The 17,549-nt window shown below is 42.8% G+C and overlaps 1 protein-coding gene across 2 annotated transcripts in view; it reads left to right on the forward strand.

Annotated features, from left to right (window-relative positions):
* Positions 1-8,244: 8,244 nt before the first annotated feature.
* Positions 8,245-17,549, forward strand: part of SLC17A8 (solute carrier family 17 member 8) — a 37,958-nt gene continuing 28,653 nt past the window's right edge. The window contains exon 1 of one of the 2 annotated variants that reach the window (XM_040990806.1): positions 8,245-8,346. In XM_040990806.1, coding sequence (XP_040846740.1) covers positions 8,246-8,346 — 101 coding nt within the window. In that variant the 5' untranslated portion in view covers position 8,245. The remainder of the gene's footprint in view (positions 8,347-17,549) is intronic. The other variant, XM_040990796.1, reaches the window with a different exon arrangement.

Here is a 17,549-nt window from a genome sequence, read left to right on the forward strand (position 1 = left end):
CAAACTCCCTGCTTGTGGCCTGGGAAGGCAGTTGAAGACGGCCCAAAGCCTTGTACTCTGCACCTGTGTGGGAGACCTGGAGGAGGTTCCTGGCTCCTGGCTTTGGATTGGTGCAGCACCAGCTGTTGCAGTCACTTGGGGAGTGAATCATTGGATGGAAGATCTTCCTCTCTGTCTCTCCTCCTCTCTGTATATCTGACTTCCCAATAAAAATAAATAAATCTAAAAAATGCATAAAAATATGTTTTCATTCCATTTTTTTCCTAAATGTTTTCAAGTACTCAGATAAGGGATTTTAAAAAAAATTCTTTCTAAAAATTCTTTGGGAATGTGCCTGTAATGGGAAATACAGATTAGGTACTTTGTACCTACTTGATGCTGATCCGGTTTTGTCTTGTCCGTGCTCCCACGCTGTTGCGGATGTTCCTTTATGTGGTGGTAAAGCCAGTGTTGGACTTGCACACGACGGTAACTGACGCAGGAAACTTACTGTCTAGTTCAGGTTAGGCTATTTCCAAGTTCATGTCCCAACGCTAGCAACAGTGAAGCCACAGCCAAAAGGGGGCATCTCCAGGAGCATACAAGAAAAAACCTAATGAATCTTAACACCAGACGAAGAAGCTGGATGTTTAAAATATGAGGCTTACATTATGGCATCCATGTGTGATGCTTACAGAAAGGGGAGTCTTACACATTTGTTCCTATGTTGGAACAGATCCAAGACATGTTTCTACGAAAATCTTATGTGTGACAACGTGTGCTTTGTGGGTCACTTTGGTGAAGAGATGGAAGAGGCTTTCAGCAACAGACACCCTTGGCAATCAGATTTCCTGTGAGGGCATCAATTCTGTCCTGAGCCTCAGTGAGTCTGTGCATTCTCCCCCAGTAATCCCGGTACTCCCAGGTCTTGTCGGACCAGCATTTAACTCTGTCGCTCCAAGTTACAATTTCCTGTTTGAAAATTATTTGTGGAAGAAGCTGTTTCATTCAAAAATTGAGCAAGTTGTTCATTTCTCTGGAAAGTCTTGACTGAGCCCATCGAGACCTTTATGCCCACGTTGCCTTGCTGGAGCCACAGAGGAAGCTTCCTTTGTCACACTTAGCCTTGAGCTGTGCTGTGAAACCTGCCTTCACACCAGGGATGCCACAGAGTCATTCTAACAAACAATAACTTCTTTAAAAACTGGTTTGCCTTTACCTTGTATACTCTCATAGACCTTTTTAAAATTTTTTAAAGGTTTATTTATTTTTATTGGGAAGTCAGATATACAGAGAGGAGGAGAGACCAGAAAATCTTCTGTCCGTTGATTCACTCCTCCAGTGGCCACTACGGCTGGAGCTGCACCGATTCGAAGCCAGGAGCCCAGAGCCTCTTCCAGGTCTTTAAATACACCAATCTTTTTTTTTTTATTATTTAAATATTTACCCTTCAATTTACAAGTTATCCCAGCTGTAAAGTGAGGGTCACATCTTGTTAGTAATAGATAACACAGTGCTGAGTGCTGAAGACATACTCCCACTTTCCTAACCATTGATACAGATCTCTTACATAAACTCTGCTTAAATGAGAAGTGAATATCTCACTTAGCACAATCTGCATGCATTTGTTCTTCAAAAATATGTTTAAAAGGTGCTATAGGCTTGGTACTATAAGGTTGTTGGGATGCAGATGGGAAGGAGGTATAAGTCTTGCCCTCAAAAAGTTTGTCCTATGGTTCTCAGGCAGCCAGGGAAGTAGTTACCTACAGAACATTGTGCTGCAGCTGGGACTGAGCCCTGAGGAGGAAGGATGCCCGAACTAGTACAGTGGAGAACGTGTCATGGAGGAAATTAGACCCAGGCTTGGTCTTATATGGAGACGTGTGTGTGTGTGTGTGTGTGTGTGTGTGTGTGTGTGTGTGTGTGTGAGAGAGAGAGAGAGAGAGAGAGAGAGAGAGGAATCACGTAGGTATCCTGTGTTCCTGAATTATGCTGCACAGACTGGGAGGGTAGATCAGGTCATTCTCAACATCCTCTTGAATTTATATGAAAGCTTCCAAATTATAGAAAATCTGACCAAGTAACTTGATGACCAAGAAGAGCATAAGAAATGTTAGTTGCTTAAAATGTTTTCTAGTAGTGCCAGAGATGACAGCAAGGAAAGGTCGTAATAAGTGAGTTACTTTATCTAATTTATAATGTTATCTAATGTTTCCAAAGTTTAGGAATCCATATTGAGGAGCTCAGTAATAAATCAATGGAATAAAGAAATCTCTTTTAAGACAGTTGCTGATGACTCGGGGCAAGAATATCTGGCATGCGTGTATTTAGACTTCAAAACTACCAGGAGATGTCACTGTCTTCCAAGTAATCCTCCATTGCATGAACCCTTTTACTGATGCACGTTTTTGAACACAGATTGGCAAAATATGAATAAACATACCTGCCTTATGTTATTGAGTCACAAAAAGGGGATCTCATGAGAAATACCTGTGGAAGGTACGTGGGTTTGCTCTGTCTTGATTTTCAGTATTAAATACTAATAATCCTTATCACTGTTCTGTCTGTCAAAATGATCTGGATACCCAGGGTTCCTTCAGCAACTTCAAGAAAAACGAAGGTGGCAAAATAAACTCCCCCAGATCTTCTTTCTGCTCCAAAGTCCTCCAAAGATTCAATTGTACCCCCATGGTACAACTATGTCTACTAAATGACCATACTTGCTGGAATATTTTAGATTGGGATGCAAATATTATGGAGTCTTTATTTTTTTTCCCCAACTCATCATACATGATATGCAAAGCACAACTAAAGTGCTAGGGTTGGCACGGTGGCATAACAGGCTAATCCTCGGCCGTTGGCACCAGCATTCAGTATGGGTGCTGGTTCCCATCCTGGATGCTCCATTTCCTATCTGGCTTTCTGCTAATGGTCTGGGAAAGCAGATGGCCCAAGATCTCTGGCCCCTGTACTCATGTGGGAGACCAGGAAAAAGCTCCTGGCTCCTAGCTTCAGATCAGCTCAACTCTGGCCATTATAAACAATGGATGGAAGATCTCTCTATTTCTCTTTACCTCTTTCTATAAAATCTGCCTTTCAAATAAAAATAAATTAAAAAGCTAAGGTGTTCCTATGCAGTTAAAACTGGATAGAAAGAGTCATATTTCCCCCATTTTCTCACAAGGGGAGGATTCAATCAAAACCTAAATGGAAGCATACACTATACAGTGCATGGAAAAATGAAATTAGAAGATAAATTAGAGGGGAAAAAAAGATTTTTCCATCATCTATGCAGTCAGAAAACAGATTAAAATACTAATAATTGAGTTTCTTATGCTGAGGCTGTTGGCAGTTATATCCTCCAAGGTCAGATAATACCTAACTTATCCTGGGCCACGCGCTCTCACTCGTGTCTGTGCTCCTACATACCTTTCTTTTGCTTGCCTCACTCTTTCTCACCCTGAAAGTTAATACTACCATCATCTCCTCGTGGCAGCCTTCTCCCACTCCCGTTTTTACAGTGACTTAGGAATGGAGGGCCATATTTAAGTTCTGCAGCCTGTTTCTTGAGCTCTAACACTATGGTTGACAGTACTCAGGGAGCCTATCATCTTTCTGTGGGTGATCAAGAATGCCTTTATTTTGTTTAAAGTTTTATTTATTTATTTGAAAGGCAGAGAGAGTTCCAGAGAGGGAGAGGAAGAGACAGGGAGATACATCTTCCGTCTGCTGCCTAGGTGGCTGCAGCAACTAGGGCTGCGTCAAGCTGAAGCCAGGAGCCAGGAATTCCATCCGGGTCTCCCACGTGGATGGCAGGCGTCCAGGTACTTAGAGCATCGTCCACTGCTTTTCTAAGTGTCCTAGCAGAGAACCGGATTGGAAGTGGAACAGCCAGGAACTGAAGTGGCTCGATGCTCATATGGCATGTCAGTGTTGCACAAGACAGCTTCATCCGCTGTACCACAGCATGAGCACCTACAAAAATGTGTTTGACATAACTCAGGAAAGATGGGCTCCTTTGAAGTACCTCCTGAGGCTGTTTGTGTCCCCTCAGCCTTCTGTTGTAGCACTGCTTGCACTGCGACAGACTCATCCAGTTTCTGATTTATTTGTTTCTTGAAGAAAAATACCGCAGTTCAACCTATCTCACGAGTGTCCAAAGAGGCCACGTAGCAAGCTCTCATGAAAAGGCGCAAGTGAATAAATGGGTGAAAGGAACCTCAGTTATGCGAAGTCTGGCCTTGTATTTTCTTATTTCTATTACCAACAGTTCCAGGATAAAAGTTTTGAGTACAGGCTCTGATGTCAAACTTCTTTAGTATAGATCCCGTCTTGTTCTTCTAGCTGTGTGAACCTGAGTAAACACACGCACACACACACGCACACACACACACACACACGCACACACACACACACACACACACACACACACACACACGCACACGCGCGCGCGCACACACACACACACACACACACACACACACACACTTTGGCTCCTGGAGGACTGGTGTTGTTTTATAGCAAATTAAGATGCCTCTTGCAAGGCTGGTATCCCATGTGAGATCTGGGAAAGTAATGGAAAACAGCCCAAATGTCTAGGCCCCTGTATATATCATGTGGGAAACCTGGATGAAAAGCTTCAGGCTCTGGCTTCTAGTTTTGCCCGATCCTGCCCGGTGGGATCATTTGGGAAGTGAACCAGGCAATGGAAGATCTGCCTCTGTTCTCCCTTCCCTCTAACTCTGCCTTTCAAATACATAAATCTTTACTTTAAAAAATCCATAGACCTGAAGCATAAATTTTAGACATAAGAAAAATTTTAAAGAAAACTAATCATTTAAGTTTCAGAGAAGACAGAAAGGGAGAGAGAGATAGAATATCAGCAGAATGAGCAAGATGCCACCCACTGGCTCAATGGCCCAGAGCTTTAAAGGCTGAGGCTGGGCTCACTGGATGCTGGGAGCCAGGAACTTAGTTGGGGTCAGGAGAGAATATTGGAGTGGAGACCTCAGATTAGGCAATGACTTATTAGCTCTAACAGCAAAAGGACGGTTCACAAAAAGGAATACCTTACATCTCATCAAATTTCAAAGTCTGAACTTCAAAATACTGTATGAAACAAGTGAAAAGATTAACAGCAACCTGGAAAAATATTTGGGAAACACAAATATAATAAAAAACACGCACCCAAATTATACATACCCATGTGCCTCAGTAACAAGCAGACAAAAGACTATTTTAAAGCATGCTTAAAGCATTTGAAAGCAAATTTCACACACACACAAAATCTATCAATGGCTAACAAGCACGTGCAAAGATGGTTAATGCCATTAGTCATCAGGGAAATGCAAATTACAGCCACAATGAAATAGCATTTCACACTCACCAGAATGGTTGTTCTAAAAAGGCAAACAGCAATCTGGCAGGGCTGTGAAGGAAGAGGAGCCCTCACACCTACTGGTGGGATTGTAAACAGTGCAACCACTTTGGAAATTAATTGGGCAGTTTTGGACAAACGTACCATATGATCTAAGAATTCTACTCCTGGTATTTACCCAAGAGAAATGAAAGTATATGTCCACACAGAGAATTGCTTGCACATGATTCCAAAAGTTTCATTCATGAAATTGGAAATAGCCCACATGTCCATTAGCAGGTCAATAAATAGCCAATATGTGGTAAATACACACAATGAAATACTGTTTGTTGATAAAGAAGAAAAAGAAGCCCCTGATTCATGCTGTCGCTCGCACTGATCTCAAATTTAAAACAAAGGGAAAGAAGCCAACCACAAGGGATCTCATGACTTGGTGACAAAATGTCCAGAAAAGGCATCTCAATCCATGACAGCAGAAAGCAGGTCGAGGGTGGAACCTGGTGGGAGGCGGGAAATGGGGATGAACAGTTGGACATGAGCGACATTACTGGGGTGACCGAAGTTGCTTTTCATTTGACTAAGAATCACTGAATTGTTCTCTTGAATGAATTACATGAAATGCAAAATAAAAGAGAAGCAGGAAGATAGAGAGGGAGGGAGACGGAGAGTGGGATGGAGGGAGAGAAGGAGGGAAGAAGACATGCAAAGAGAGAAACAAGACCAGGGGTAAATTCAGCTATTGGCTCTGAAACCCGACTCTGCTACTAGCTAGCTACATGATCACACACGTCTAAGCTGCCTGTTTCCATCAGTATAAAACTAGAGAAAATAAGGTATTAACCACAAAGCAGTGTGGGGGAGACTGCAATGCTATTTAAAAGAATGCTTAACACAGAGTTTGGACCATAGCAAAAGCTCAGTAAATATTAGCAAATAAAGAATGAAATCTTACTGTTTTTAACATGATGGACTCAGCTGGAAACCATTATGCTTAGTGAAATAAGCCAGTCCCCCAAAAGACAGACATCATATGTTCTCTATGATATGTGACAGTAAAAACAAACCCCAAAAAACCCTATAAACTGTACAAGGGAGATCAGCCTACTGGGAAACAATGAGTAAATACAGTATGCGTCTTTACTTCCAAATAATAATAGAATTACCTTTGCTATTTGTAATTATGTTTTAACATTATGTTACTTTATTATACTTGTTATGCTGTGATACATTTACTTACTAGAAAGTGAAGCTTGTAGTGATGGAATGAATGGCTATGCCATTTTAATAACTTGGGGGAAAATAATAGAGTGAAGGGATTTCAGGGAGGGAGAGGGGAGAGACTTTGATCCCCTGTGTTTATAAATCTATTGTGGAAAAAAAAATCTTATAGAAATTGCTAGCAATATTTAACCTATCAAAGATCCAGTTCCGATTTGGATTCATTTAGTTCAAATTCAAGATTTGGACTGCAGCTTGCAAAGGGCAAAGATCGGTCCTGGGATTATGACTCCAGGGAGACGGAAGTGCCGCCCACAGCGCAGTGGTCATTCCTCGGCTGTCCCCACGGGGAGTTGGGCCACGGAGGGAATCTCTGTCTCAGGGGAAGGCTGTGTCAGAGAGACACAGCGTCCAGCAGCCCGGAACGCAGGTGCAATGCAATTGTCCATTCCTAAGTCTAACGAGGACTTTGGTTACACTGAGTTCAGGGGATTTGGAGGTATGGAGGAAGAGGGACCCTTTGCTTTATCTGCCAGGGATCCTAGAGGGCATGATGTCCGGACGAGGCTTGGGGCGCCGGAAGTGACTGTGACGCAGGGTCAGGCTAGTTCCCCTGGTGGCAGTACAGCTTGGATAAACTCCGGAGGCCACAGCTCAGTAGTGTTGTGGACACTGAAGGACAAGAAACAGGGTTCAGGGGTCCCACGGAGGGAATCCGTTGATAGGATGAAAAATTTTTCACCTATTTTTATTTATTTTTTAAAAAATTTTTGCTGGGGACAATGAGGAGCCAGTGCAGGTTCTAAGCAGGTGCCAGGACTGGCTCTGATATCTTAATCAGTGTCCCTAGTCATGTCTACATACCTTCCGGGAGCCTGCTCTGTCCATGGGAAAAAATCAGATGCCCTCCTGCGTGTTCAGGGCCTGGGTTCTGCATTGAGCCCACTCAAGTACAAGTGTTTCTCTGGGCACTGCACCCAGGCTAGCATCCGACTGAACGATTGTTTCACGGCTCCCACAGTGGCTGGGAGCCTGTGAGCAGCCCTCAGAAAAAGCACAGAACTCGTACATGTTTCAGACACTAAGCTTCTCCCCGGGATGCCTGCTCAGGTCCAAGGCTTCTGAATAAGCCTCAGCAGTCAAGGGCAGGTGTTGTGCTGGTTACTATAGCACCCCCTGGAAAGGAACACTCCGGGATAGTCACAGGCTGTGCAGGGAGGTAGGAGGGGCTGGACTAGGCCGCAGGTGCAGCTGCTGCGCTGGGGGCTCCGCATGAGCTGGAACCCACCGTGGCTTCTCCAGCTGCAGGCTGGAGAGAGGCAGCGTTCAGTCCGAGAGTGGCTGTCCCAGGCAATGGCCACCGGCGGTGGCTGCTGCTGACTTGTAGCTTTTTCAAGGGGCTGAATTCCCAGCCAGACAACTCTTGGCTTTTTTTTTTTTTTTCTCCTAGGAGGGACTCCAGAAGGGTTGGGAGAGGAGAAAGTGGTCTTGGAAAATCTGGGCTGCATTTCTTCTCTTTTCTGATTCTAAGCTCTTCCCTCTGTGAGAACGGACTTCCAGGTGCTCCAGGAACCAGAGCAGTCTCCACTCGTGCCAGCAGAAAAGATGCCAGTTTCTGGAACTGGCTGGTGACAGCTTGCAGGTGCCTCTCCGACTCCCTCCCGATTCAAAATGCCGTTCAAAGCTTTTGAGACATTCAAGGAAAAATTTCTGAAACCTGGGAAGGAAGGAGTGAAGAACGCCGTGGGAGACGCACTGGGGACTTTACAAAGGTAAAGTTGGGATGCAAACGTGAGGTTTATTTCTGAGTAGCCTCACGTCAATCAGCAATTGCCTGAGCGACTTTGTATTGTGTTTATAAAACCACAGTTTAATGAAGTGAGGTGGATCAGGGTAGTTAGCTGCTGTGGCCTCTGGTTGTTCCAACAGTTCAAGTTGGGAGGCTGATAGAAAAACTGCATCAGAAAGTATTGCGCTGAATTAAGAATACTTAGTTCTTGTTGAAATAAGTGTGCTGCTGAGAAAGCAGAGTGAGCACTTACAGGAGATGGGGGCAAGGCATATGGTATGTTTGGCCTTGGATCAGAAAAGATTTAAAAGGCAGTATTTCATGTTAACTCAATGGCAAATTTAGTTATGCTGAAATGATTTTTGAGGTTTTTTTGTTGTTGTTGTTGGCAAGAATCATTACCTTGTTTTATATATAGAATCTCTAAAGTGGTTCCTGATTGAGTGGCTTTCAAAAAGGAAAGGAATAGTACAATAATTCGAGGAAACTTAAATAAATTAGTAGTATTCCTTCCAGCACAAAATCTCAAATGACTGTTAAGTGGGAAAATGTTAAGTTCTGTCATTGTATTGAATGAGATTTTAACTCACCCCCCCCAAATATTTTAAAAGTAAAATACAATGTTATTAGAAGGAGAGTTTGTCATGAATGAATGGTTTTATGTGACATTCTAATTTGTAAAATGCTACAGACATAGTAAATGCCTCCTCAGGTTTAATAAATGAGTTAGTCTGTGGTCCTTATGTGCAAGATTCCTTTATTGTGTAAAGATTCTTTTATGTGTAAAGATCTTTATGTGTAAAGATTCCTTTATTTCCTTGGCATAGATATAAAAAATACTTTTGAAAGGCTTTTTGTGTATCTGAATCATCATTTTTGATCTTGGTGAGTCCCCATACCACCCAGCATTGCCCATTTAACTGTGCTATGTCTTTCATCTAAAATCTTGTGCAAAGAAAGGATTGTCTCTAGGTAATGTACACCTGTTTCTGAGACTCTTCCAGCTTCTTGTGTTTTAATAACGTACATGCTCCCTTCAGTGCTAACATTGCCACTGTGCCGTTCTTGTTGTGCTTATGTAATAGGGGAACAGGTTGGGGAGCCTATTGATGTAGTAATTACAGTAAAAAAGATCCAATTGAACCTCCCCTCAATGATCATTTTTAGATGAAAACCTAGCCAGTGACAGCCGCCAAAGAGAATGACTGTACTAACATTTTAGAGGCGAATGTTTGATCCTTTTGTTGCACGTTCCTTGGGGAACCTCTCATTGTGCTGATGTACATTTGATTAAAAATGCAAAAAGAAGGCACAATGCCTTAATTGGCTTTTTTCAAGTGATGGCAGACAAATTTGACAAAGTTAGGAACAAAAATCCATGATTTAGGGTCATGCTCCCCATTATAATCACCCAACTTTACCCGAGTTTTTAAAATGCTTAACAAAAGTACTTTAGAATTTTTGAACTTCATCCTGAGAATGGCCTCTTAGGACAACAGAAAAATGACCAGCACGGTGTTTAAAATCAGTCCTTGTTATTGTGTTGGCTGTCGTAGTTGTAGAGGTTTTAGAAAAAATGAAGCAAAACTCTTCTTTCAATTACCTCAGAAGATTAACTATCAGCAGAGGAAGGAAAAATAGAGGTGACTTGCTGGATCTTCCAAGCTGATCCTCAGCTCCAGTGGTCTAAGCTGAGTTTCAGAATAATCCAAGCCAGCTCTAATGTGCACTTGATATTAGCTGCATGTCTATAAGATAATGATATGAAAGCACTTTGCCAAGAGCCTGGCATATAATGTGCAATTCTTTATTACCCCATTGATTTTCACATAAAATGTGTGTATGTATGTATATATATATAAAGTGAAACTCATGGCAGTTTTCTGCATTACAAAGGGCATTTGGAAATGAAAAACCCCTGCTTCCTAGCCTGGCAGGCAGTGTAAATCATAGATGTTTAGTAATGTTTGAGGCTGACATCATCATCTAAATGGGATCCTTGAGATGCTTTTTAATCAGAGTGTTTTTCCTGCGGGAGGGAGAGGCAAACGCCCAGAGAAGCTTTTCAGAGTTCACACATGGGGTTGATTACAGTCAGGCATCATTAGCCTTCCTGGAAAACAGACATTGTTAAGAAACAGACGAGCAACTAATCAGCTGAAGGAACAACAATCGTTTTGAAGTGTAGGAATATAGGAGATGTACTTGCTTATGGTCTAGTGTTAGACTATACTGAGCTTTAGACCTAGAAATTAATGTTCATGGCAGGGTGCAATAGCCTAGTGGCTAAATTCTCACGTTGTATGTGCCGAGATCCCATATGGGCATCGGTTTGTGCCCTGGCTACTCCACTTCCCATCCAGCTCCATGCTTGTGGCCTGGGAAAGCAGTAGAGGTTGGCTTAAAGCTTTGGGACCCTGCACCTGTGTGGTAGACCCAGAAGAAGCTCCTGACTCCTGGCTTTAGATCAGCTCAGTTCTGGCTGTTGCAGCCACTTGGGGAATGAACCAGTGGATGGACGATCTTTCTATCTCTCCTTCTCTCTGTAAATCTGCCTTTCTAATAAAAATAAATAAATCTTTAGAACAAAAGACCAAGATTAGTGTTTAGAAATTGACATGCAGCTTTGTTCAACCTAAATGACATGTGATGCGTAGGAATATAATGAAATAATGGCAAACACCTACTCGTGTTTTTTAGGCTCTGTAAATGCATTGAATTCTGTGAGAGTACTTCTCAAAGTGTCAAGAGTTGCATGTTCAACGCATGCATCACCTGGGCACCTGACAAAGGCAGGTGTGTTAAGGCATGCTCTGAGATTACACAATCCTGGCTTTCAGTTGCTTTTATTTCTTGCAGGAACTCAGGCCACATGGCTACAAAGGGTGATTCTTTCTAAGTATGGGGAATTTTTGTTCTTCAAGAGCCAAATGTTTAGATACTTGTAACATCATTTGCAGACCATACATAATTATCAATTTAAAAGTCAACCTTCTGTAGATTTCTTGAATTTTGAGTTGTACCTGAAGTTGCCAAAGCAAATGATTTTGTGGACTTTGTATGGCTCGTGGGCCCAGATCCCATGCTCAGCTCCTCCCCGTGGTTTCCCACCTCCCTCAGGGATACCGTTAGTCTCCTTTGCGTGTCCTCTGCGGTTCCGTGCTGTCTGTGGGACCTTGAAAAGTTTCTGACTTAATCTCTGGCATTCTCATCCTGTTCTATTCCACTTGGGACTCTGGCCTTTCTTGCTCATACAGGAATTCCTCACACCACTCCCATCTGGTCCCTTTGCACCACCTGGTCCCTTTGCCTAAATGCTTTTCATCAGAATGGTCTGATGGCTCATTCCTTTGGTTTCTTTCAGCTCCTGCTCAAAAGTCACCTGTCAAGGAAGACTTCCTGGCTGTCCGGTTATAAGATGGTGCTCACCTTCCCTCCTTCCACTTATTCCCCTGTCCTTCCTCGCTATTTCATTGTTATTTTGTTTTATTGCACCCCTGCTTTAGGCAAGGTTCTCTGGGTCCCAAGGCTTTTGGCTGTCCTCTACTGCTTTCCCAGGCCACAAGCAGAAAGCTGGAAGGGAAGTGGAGCAGCCAGGACCTGAACCTGTGCTCATGCGGGATCATGGTGCTTGGAGGTGAAGGATTAGCTAGTTGTACCGACAAGGTTCTCTGAAAGGCAGAGACTGAGAGAAGGATTTGGGTAAGGTCGGAATGTGATGTGTGAAGGGACAAACAGCTCAGTTTTAAAATGTCTAGAAGAAACATGGTAAGCATGATGCAGGAAGAGATGGAATCAGGCTGGGATTTGAGACCACATCCTTTATGAGTAATGCAGCCTTCCAAGAGCCCAGCACGCAGTGGCATAGGGGCCATACCCACTGGGGAGGCTCTACAGTGTCAACAAAAACTGACTGAGAGAACTGTCCCTGTGTGGCAGGTGGGGTCAGGCCTCAATACCTCCATACCAGGCAGTCCTGCATGGGGCATTGATTTAGAGGCGCCTTAGCAGTGGGCAGGTCTCCTGAGATGGAAGCCTTGAAAGCTGTTAGAGTGAACAGTAGCTCCAGGCGTGTGGCCAGCCTGATAAAGGCACCTAGGCATGTGCTCTATAGTGGCTGTCTCAGCCCACTGGCTACACCCTTCAGCTGCACTCGATCCTCCTGGGCAGCTCATTCCACCCAGGCACAGCTGCCCCAAGACTCTGTATGGGGTCACAGTTCCTCAGGAACCTCTCTATCCCTGCTCAGTGCCCCTCACTGCTGTGGGTTTGCCTGTTGTGCTGACACAGACCTTTGTTTCTGAGGGTCTGGCCCTAATCAGGTCAAGATGGCTGTATTTATTCGTTTACAGGTAAAGCCAGATAAAGCAGTATCAAGAAGCGTTTCAATGGATCACTAGCTTCTTAACATATTTCTCCCAGCTTTCATGATGACCCTTGGTCTTTTCTTCTGGCCTTGGCATGAAGATCTCAAAGAGATGGAGTGGCAGTATCAGTCCTTGTGTGTGTATGAATTTTAACATTTCTTGGTACCAAAATAAACATCTTCAAATATTTTTATAAATTATTTGATCATCAGATAATGGCAGAGATAGTGGTAGAGATAAATGCTAGACAGATAAAGGGGGAAAATTCACTCCCCAAAGGCTGCCAATGGTTATGACTGGGTCAGGCTCAAGCCAGAAGCTAGGAGTATCTTCTGGGTCTCCTATGTGGGTGGCAGGGACCCAAGAGCTTGGGCTGTCTTCCACTGCTTTACTCAGGTCATCAGCAGGAAGCTGGATTGAAATAGAGCATCTGAGTTTGGGGCTGGGGAGCAGAGGGGTCATGAGTAAAATAACTACAACATTCTATTTCTGTTCTCATGCTTCACATTTGATGGGATGTCCATTAATGTTCTCAAATAGAAGTGTTCTTTCTTATGAATCACCATTTCTAGACCCATAGAACCTGAAGATGAATATAGAAGATTTGTCAAGTACTTAATTGCGGATGAAGATGAGTGGGACACTCTACTCTGTTTCTCAAACTTATGGCTTGTGCCATGGAAGACAGCACCTGTGCTAATTATTAGCTTATGGAACATACCGTATCCTGCAGCAAAGGGTACAGTCCTCTCAGGACTTCATCTGCAAACAGAGACTTGAGTTGCATTGTAAAGAGCTTTCTCAGCTCCACGAGGCTGCCAGCTTCTGGAAGTGCAATGGCACTATGCTGAGCCCATTGCTGTACTACAAAAGAATGCTTTGGTCTGAGTCCTTGTTATGTGGTATCCCATGTCAGCAAATCTGACCCTCTGTGGGTCCTCAGAGTATAATGCTGGCCGAGACTGACCAGCTAACAAGGCAAAATTATATGTGGGCTATGTGTCAGCCCCATTCAGATGGAGTTGCTACACTTTTCAGGGTGGAAGGGGTCTTAGATAAACCACTTTCCGCCAAGTAGCTGGTTGTCTTCATGGGGACTGTGCCATATCATGGATGTAGCACTGCTTTTGTTGACAATTACAGTACTCAATCAGTCATGCTGGATTGGAACCCATTTATAGCCTCTATTCCTGTTATCATGGCTACTTCTTGCATAAATCTACTTCCTTGGCACTGGGTGGCTGTGAGAACAGAAGCTAGTTAATGTCAGTCATCCAAGTCAGTCTGTCAGTTGGCTGTTCAGCGTGTCTTCCAAGTGGAAGCTCTTCACCATGTGTTCCTATGTGAACTAAAATTTACCACGTTGTGTCCACTCTCACAGGTGAATCCAAATGTCTTTCTCTAAGAAAGAATGCATCAGAACAAGAAAGGCAATCTAGGTTATTTTTGTGGTGGTTTGCTGTGAACCACCATAATCCATTCTTGCTTCTGTATATGTGTGTTTTTGGGAGGAGGTTAGTAGGGAGCCAGAATGTTGAGTTAAATGGAGATATAAAGGAATTACTATTCCTGTTTCCTTCATATTTCTGAAGGTGAAACCGTTCTCTATCATTCTGTAAAATGTAATACTATTTTAAAAAATTTTAAATTTTTAGATGAAAGAGATTCAAGAGAAAGAGAGACAGAGAGAAAGAACTTTCATTCCCCAAATGACAGCAATGGCCAGAGCTGAGCTGATTGGAAGCCAGGAACCATGAGATTCTTCCAATCTCCTATGTGGGTGCAGAATTCCAAGGACTTGAGTCATTCTTTGCTGCTTTCCCAGGCCATAAGCAGGGAACTGGATTGGAAGTGGAGTAGCCAGAACTCAAACTGGCTACCATATGGGATACTGATGCTGTAGGCAGAGAGTTAGCCTACTGTGTCAACAGCACCAGTTCCTGTAATATTATAAATCATCCTACTTGGGAACGACAGTTTCAAGGGTATTTATTATCTAACCTAGGGATGGCAGTTTTGAAGACCTTTATTTGGTCTTTTCTACTAGAGTAGCTCTTGATCTGCAAACCAAGGATCCAATGTAAGAAGAATCTTACCAAATCCTAGATGTCTCCATCCCAATTATGTGGGGATTATGCATGGGGAAATGGCCACTGAGTGGGTCTGTGGATCAAGTGAACCCACCATGGAATGGACCTGAGCCAAGACTCTCCCAAGATCCATGACAACAAGGGGGATATGTTAGCTCTGAGAATATCAACATCAGCTTTCACTTGTATTCTCCAATCTTCACAACTTCAGGGCGTCCTCTCTTTGTTGTATGTTTACCCGAGTAAGTGGCTGTTGATCTCTTTGGAAAATTATTGGAGGAATACAGACTATGGTCTCTTCACATATTGCTGGTTCTTTTGCTGCGGAGACCCAGCTTATCTTTCATCCATTGAACTCTGGCCTTGAAGGTGAACACAACAATGTGCTTTTCTCCACTGGGGATTGGGCCCACCTTAGCCTACTGTTGATATCTTTGTTGTTGATCTTTTTCTGATTGTGAATATAATGCAGTATCTGTTTGGGCTCCTAGAAGCACCAAGTTCTGTCACTCATTTCTTATAGTAAGATCCTACAAGTCTCATTTTAATTTTGCTGCCTTTGTCTAAGAAGGCTAAGCATTGCCCTGTCCTCTACTATTCTAGAATTCTATCATCCGGATTGCTTTAGTTCTGGAGTAGCTCCCCTTGCTGCGAACCTCAATTGTAGCTTTTGAGGCTCTCAGTGGTGCTGGTGGCTCTATTGTCATTGAATTCCTTATGGACTTACTGAAGGGTTGTTCCTTGGAGCCTCCTGAAAAATACAGTTTGTTTTTGCATTTCTCTAGTCTTGTATAGGAAATCGGTGACTGAGTGTCCATCTCTTTGAGACTTTTGATTCCTTTCTCCATAATCTTTTATAACAGTTCCAGCAATACTATTTTTAAAAAGTCAATTAAAGAGAGACATTTTAATTGATCAAGAGTAGGATTAACATGAAGATAAAACAATCATGAATTTTTAAATTTCTAGTGACAGAGATCAAACTTAAATTGGATAGAGGCTATCCAATTTAATTCTTACTAATGTATTTCTATAATTAGATCAAACTGAGAATTCTTTAAACCAGGCATTAAAAATGAAATAGGACTACAAATTAAGTACATGAAACACTGATAGAAAAAAGAGGACATGGACCTGGACCAAAGAAAGGATGTTCTTGTGGCCTTGAGTGTTCTCTCTCAGGATAAAAATTGGCAACAAGAAGAACAATGTTGAGTATGATTATTGCATCATGACCTGATTTCATTGTGTCCCCACTTCAGGTACGTATGCCAAATGGGAAAATGCTCAATTTGAAAGGCAGAAGTCACTGATAGTCAAATGTGCTTCAAAGACATCCTCATCTCATTGATGAGCCACAAGAAACCCAGAAGTCAGTTAAAAACTCATAGTCTTCTCTGAATACAATGCAAAAATTGCTGAAAATCAGTACATAATTACATTAAATTTTATCGTTGGACTCTTCTTAATATTTCTGTTTTATGTAAGCTTCCAAGAACCATCTTTGCTTATTAGAACCATTTTCCTACATGTTTACCAGATGTTAAGTTCTGTGTCATGAAGAAAGTGTCCTTTTTATCACCTTTCCAGGGCTTCTTCAACAAAGCATTGTGATCTAAATGGCTTAAATCAGCCGAAGTCTATTCTATTGTAATTACGGAAGTTCAAAGTCAGGAAATTGGCAGGGCAATGCTCCTTCAGAAGGCCCTAAAGGAGGAGTCATCCTTGTCTCTTCTTGGCCTCTAGTGATTGTGGTAATCCTGGGCACTTTATTTTGTTGAGGCCTTACTCTAATTTCTGCCTCTGTTGTCACATTTTCGCTCCTGCCCTCTCCCATTTCTGGGTCTACAGATCCACATTCAGTTCTTCCTAAAAGAACGTCAGCCACTGGATTAGAGTTATTCAAATCCAATATGATCTCTTCTTAACTTGATTACATTTATAGAGAGCTGATTTTCAACTAAGATCACATTCATAGGTATTGGAGATTAGGACTTCAGCATATCCTTTTGGAGGACACAATTCAATTCCATATTGAGAACTTCTCCCTAATCTATCTTTCTTATCCCATCCTTCTGTGAATCCAGAATGTTCAGGATCCATTCCCAGGCATCCTTTCTTGCTTCCTACTGTAAACATTAGCCATGTCCTGCTCCTTTGGTGTAAAGCCTCGTCCACCTCTGGGAGGTTGGGCACTTTCCCAACATGATTCATGCCAAGGTTCAACTCTAGTTATTGACTTCACGGCCATAGGGGGAAAATGAGAGCAAATCCAGAGAATGGTCCAAAGCAATGAAGGTTCCATCTATCCCCCCAGAGTGAAGTCCTCCTTACTACTCAACTAGTGAGTAATCAATCCCCAGCATCTAATCTTTAGGGTCTACTTTCAAGATCTCCTATGGATCCCCTTACTTTAGAACACTGCTGAAGAGGTAAGCTTCAGGACCCCTAAGACTGTTTAGGAAAACACACAAGTGCCATCGCTGCCTGCCTCAAAGTTGTGATGATATTTATGATTTGTTCCAGAAATTCTGCCATGATAGCCACAGAGGCACCAGTTGCCTTGGCCATTACATTTGCTGCTTTTTGCATTGTCATTTTCCCTGCAGACTGTAGCATTTTTTGTCCCATCCTTCAGTGTTTCCATCCTACCCAGGGATCTCTGATTTGGTGGGATCCACCTCGCACGCCTGTACTATAGCTGCAAGAGAGCCAAGGCAAAGCAACTT

The sequence above is a fragment of the Ochotona curzoniae genome, unplaced genomic scaffold, assembly GCF_017591425.1.
Source record: "Ochotona curzoniae isolate NIBS_2020 unplaced genomic scaffold, NIBS_Ocur_1.0 contig_1014, whole genome shotgun sequence".
NCBI classification, from domain to species: domain Eukaryota; kingdom Metazoa; phylum Chordata; class Mammalia; order Lagomorpha; family Ochotonidae; genus Ochotona; species Ochotona curzoniae.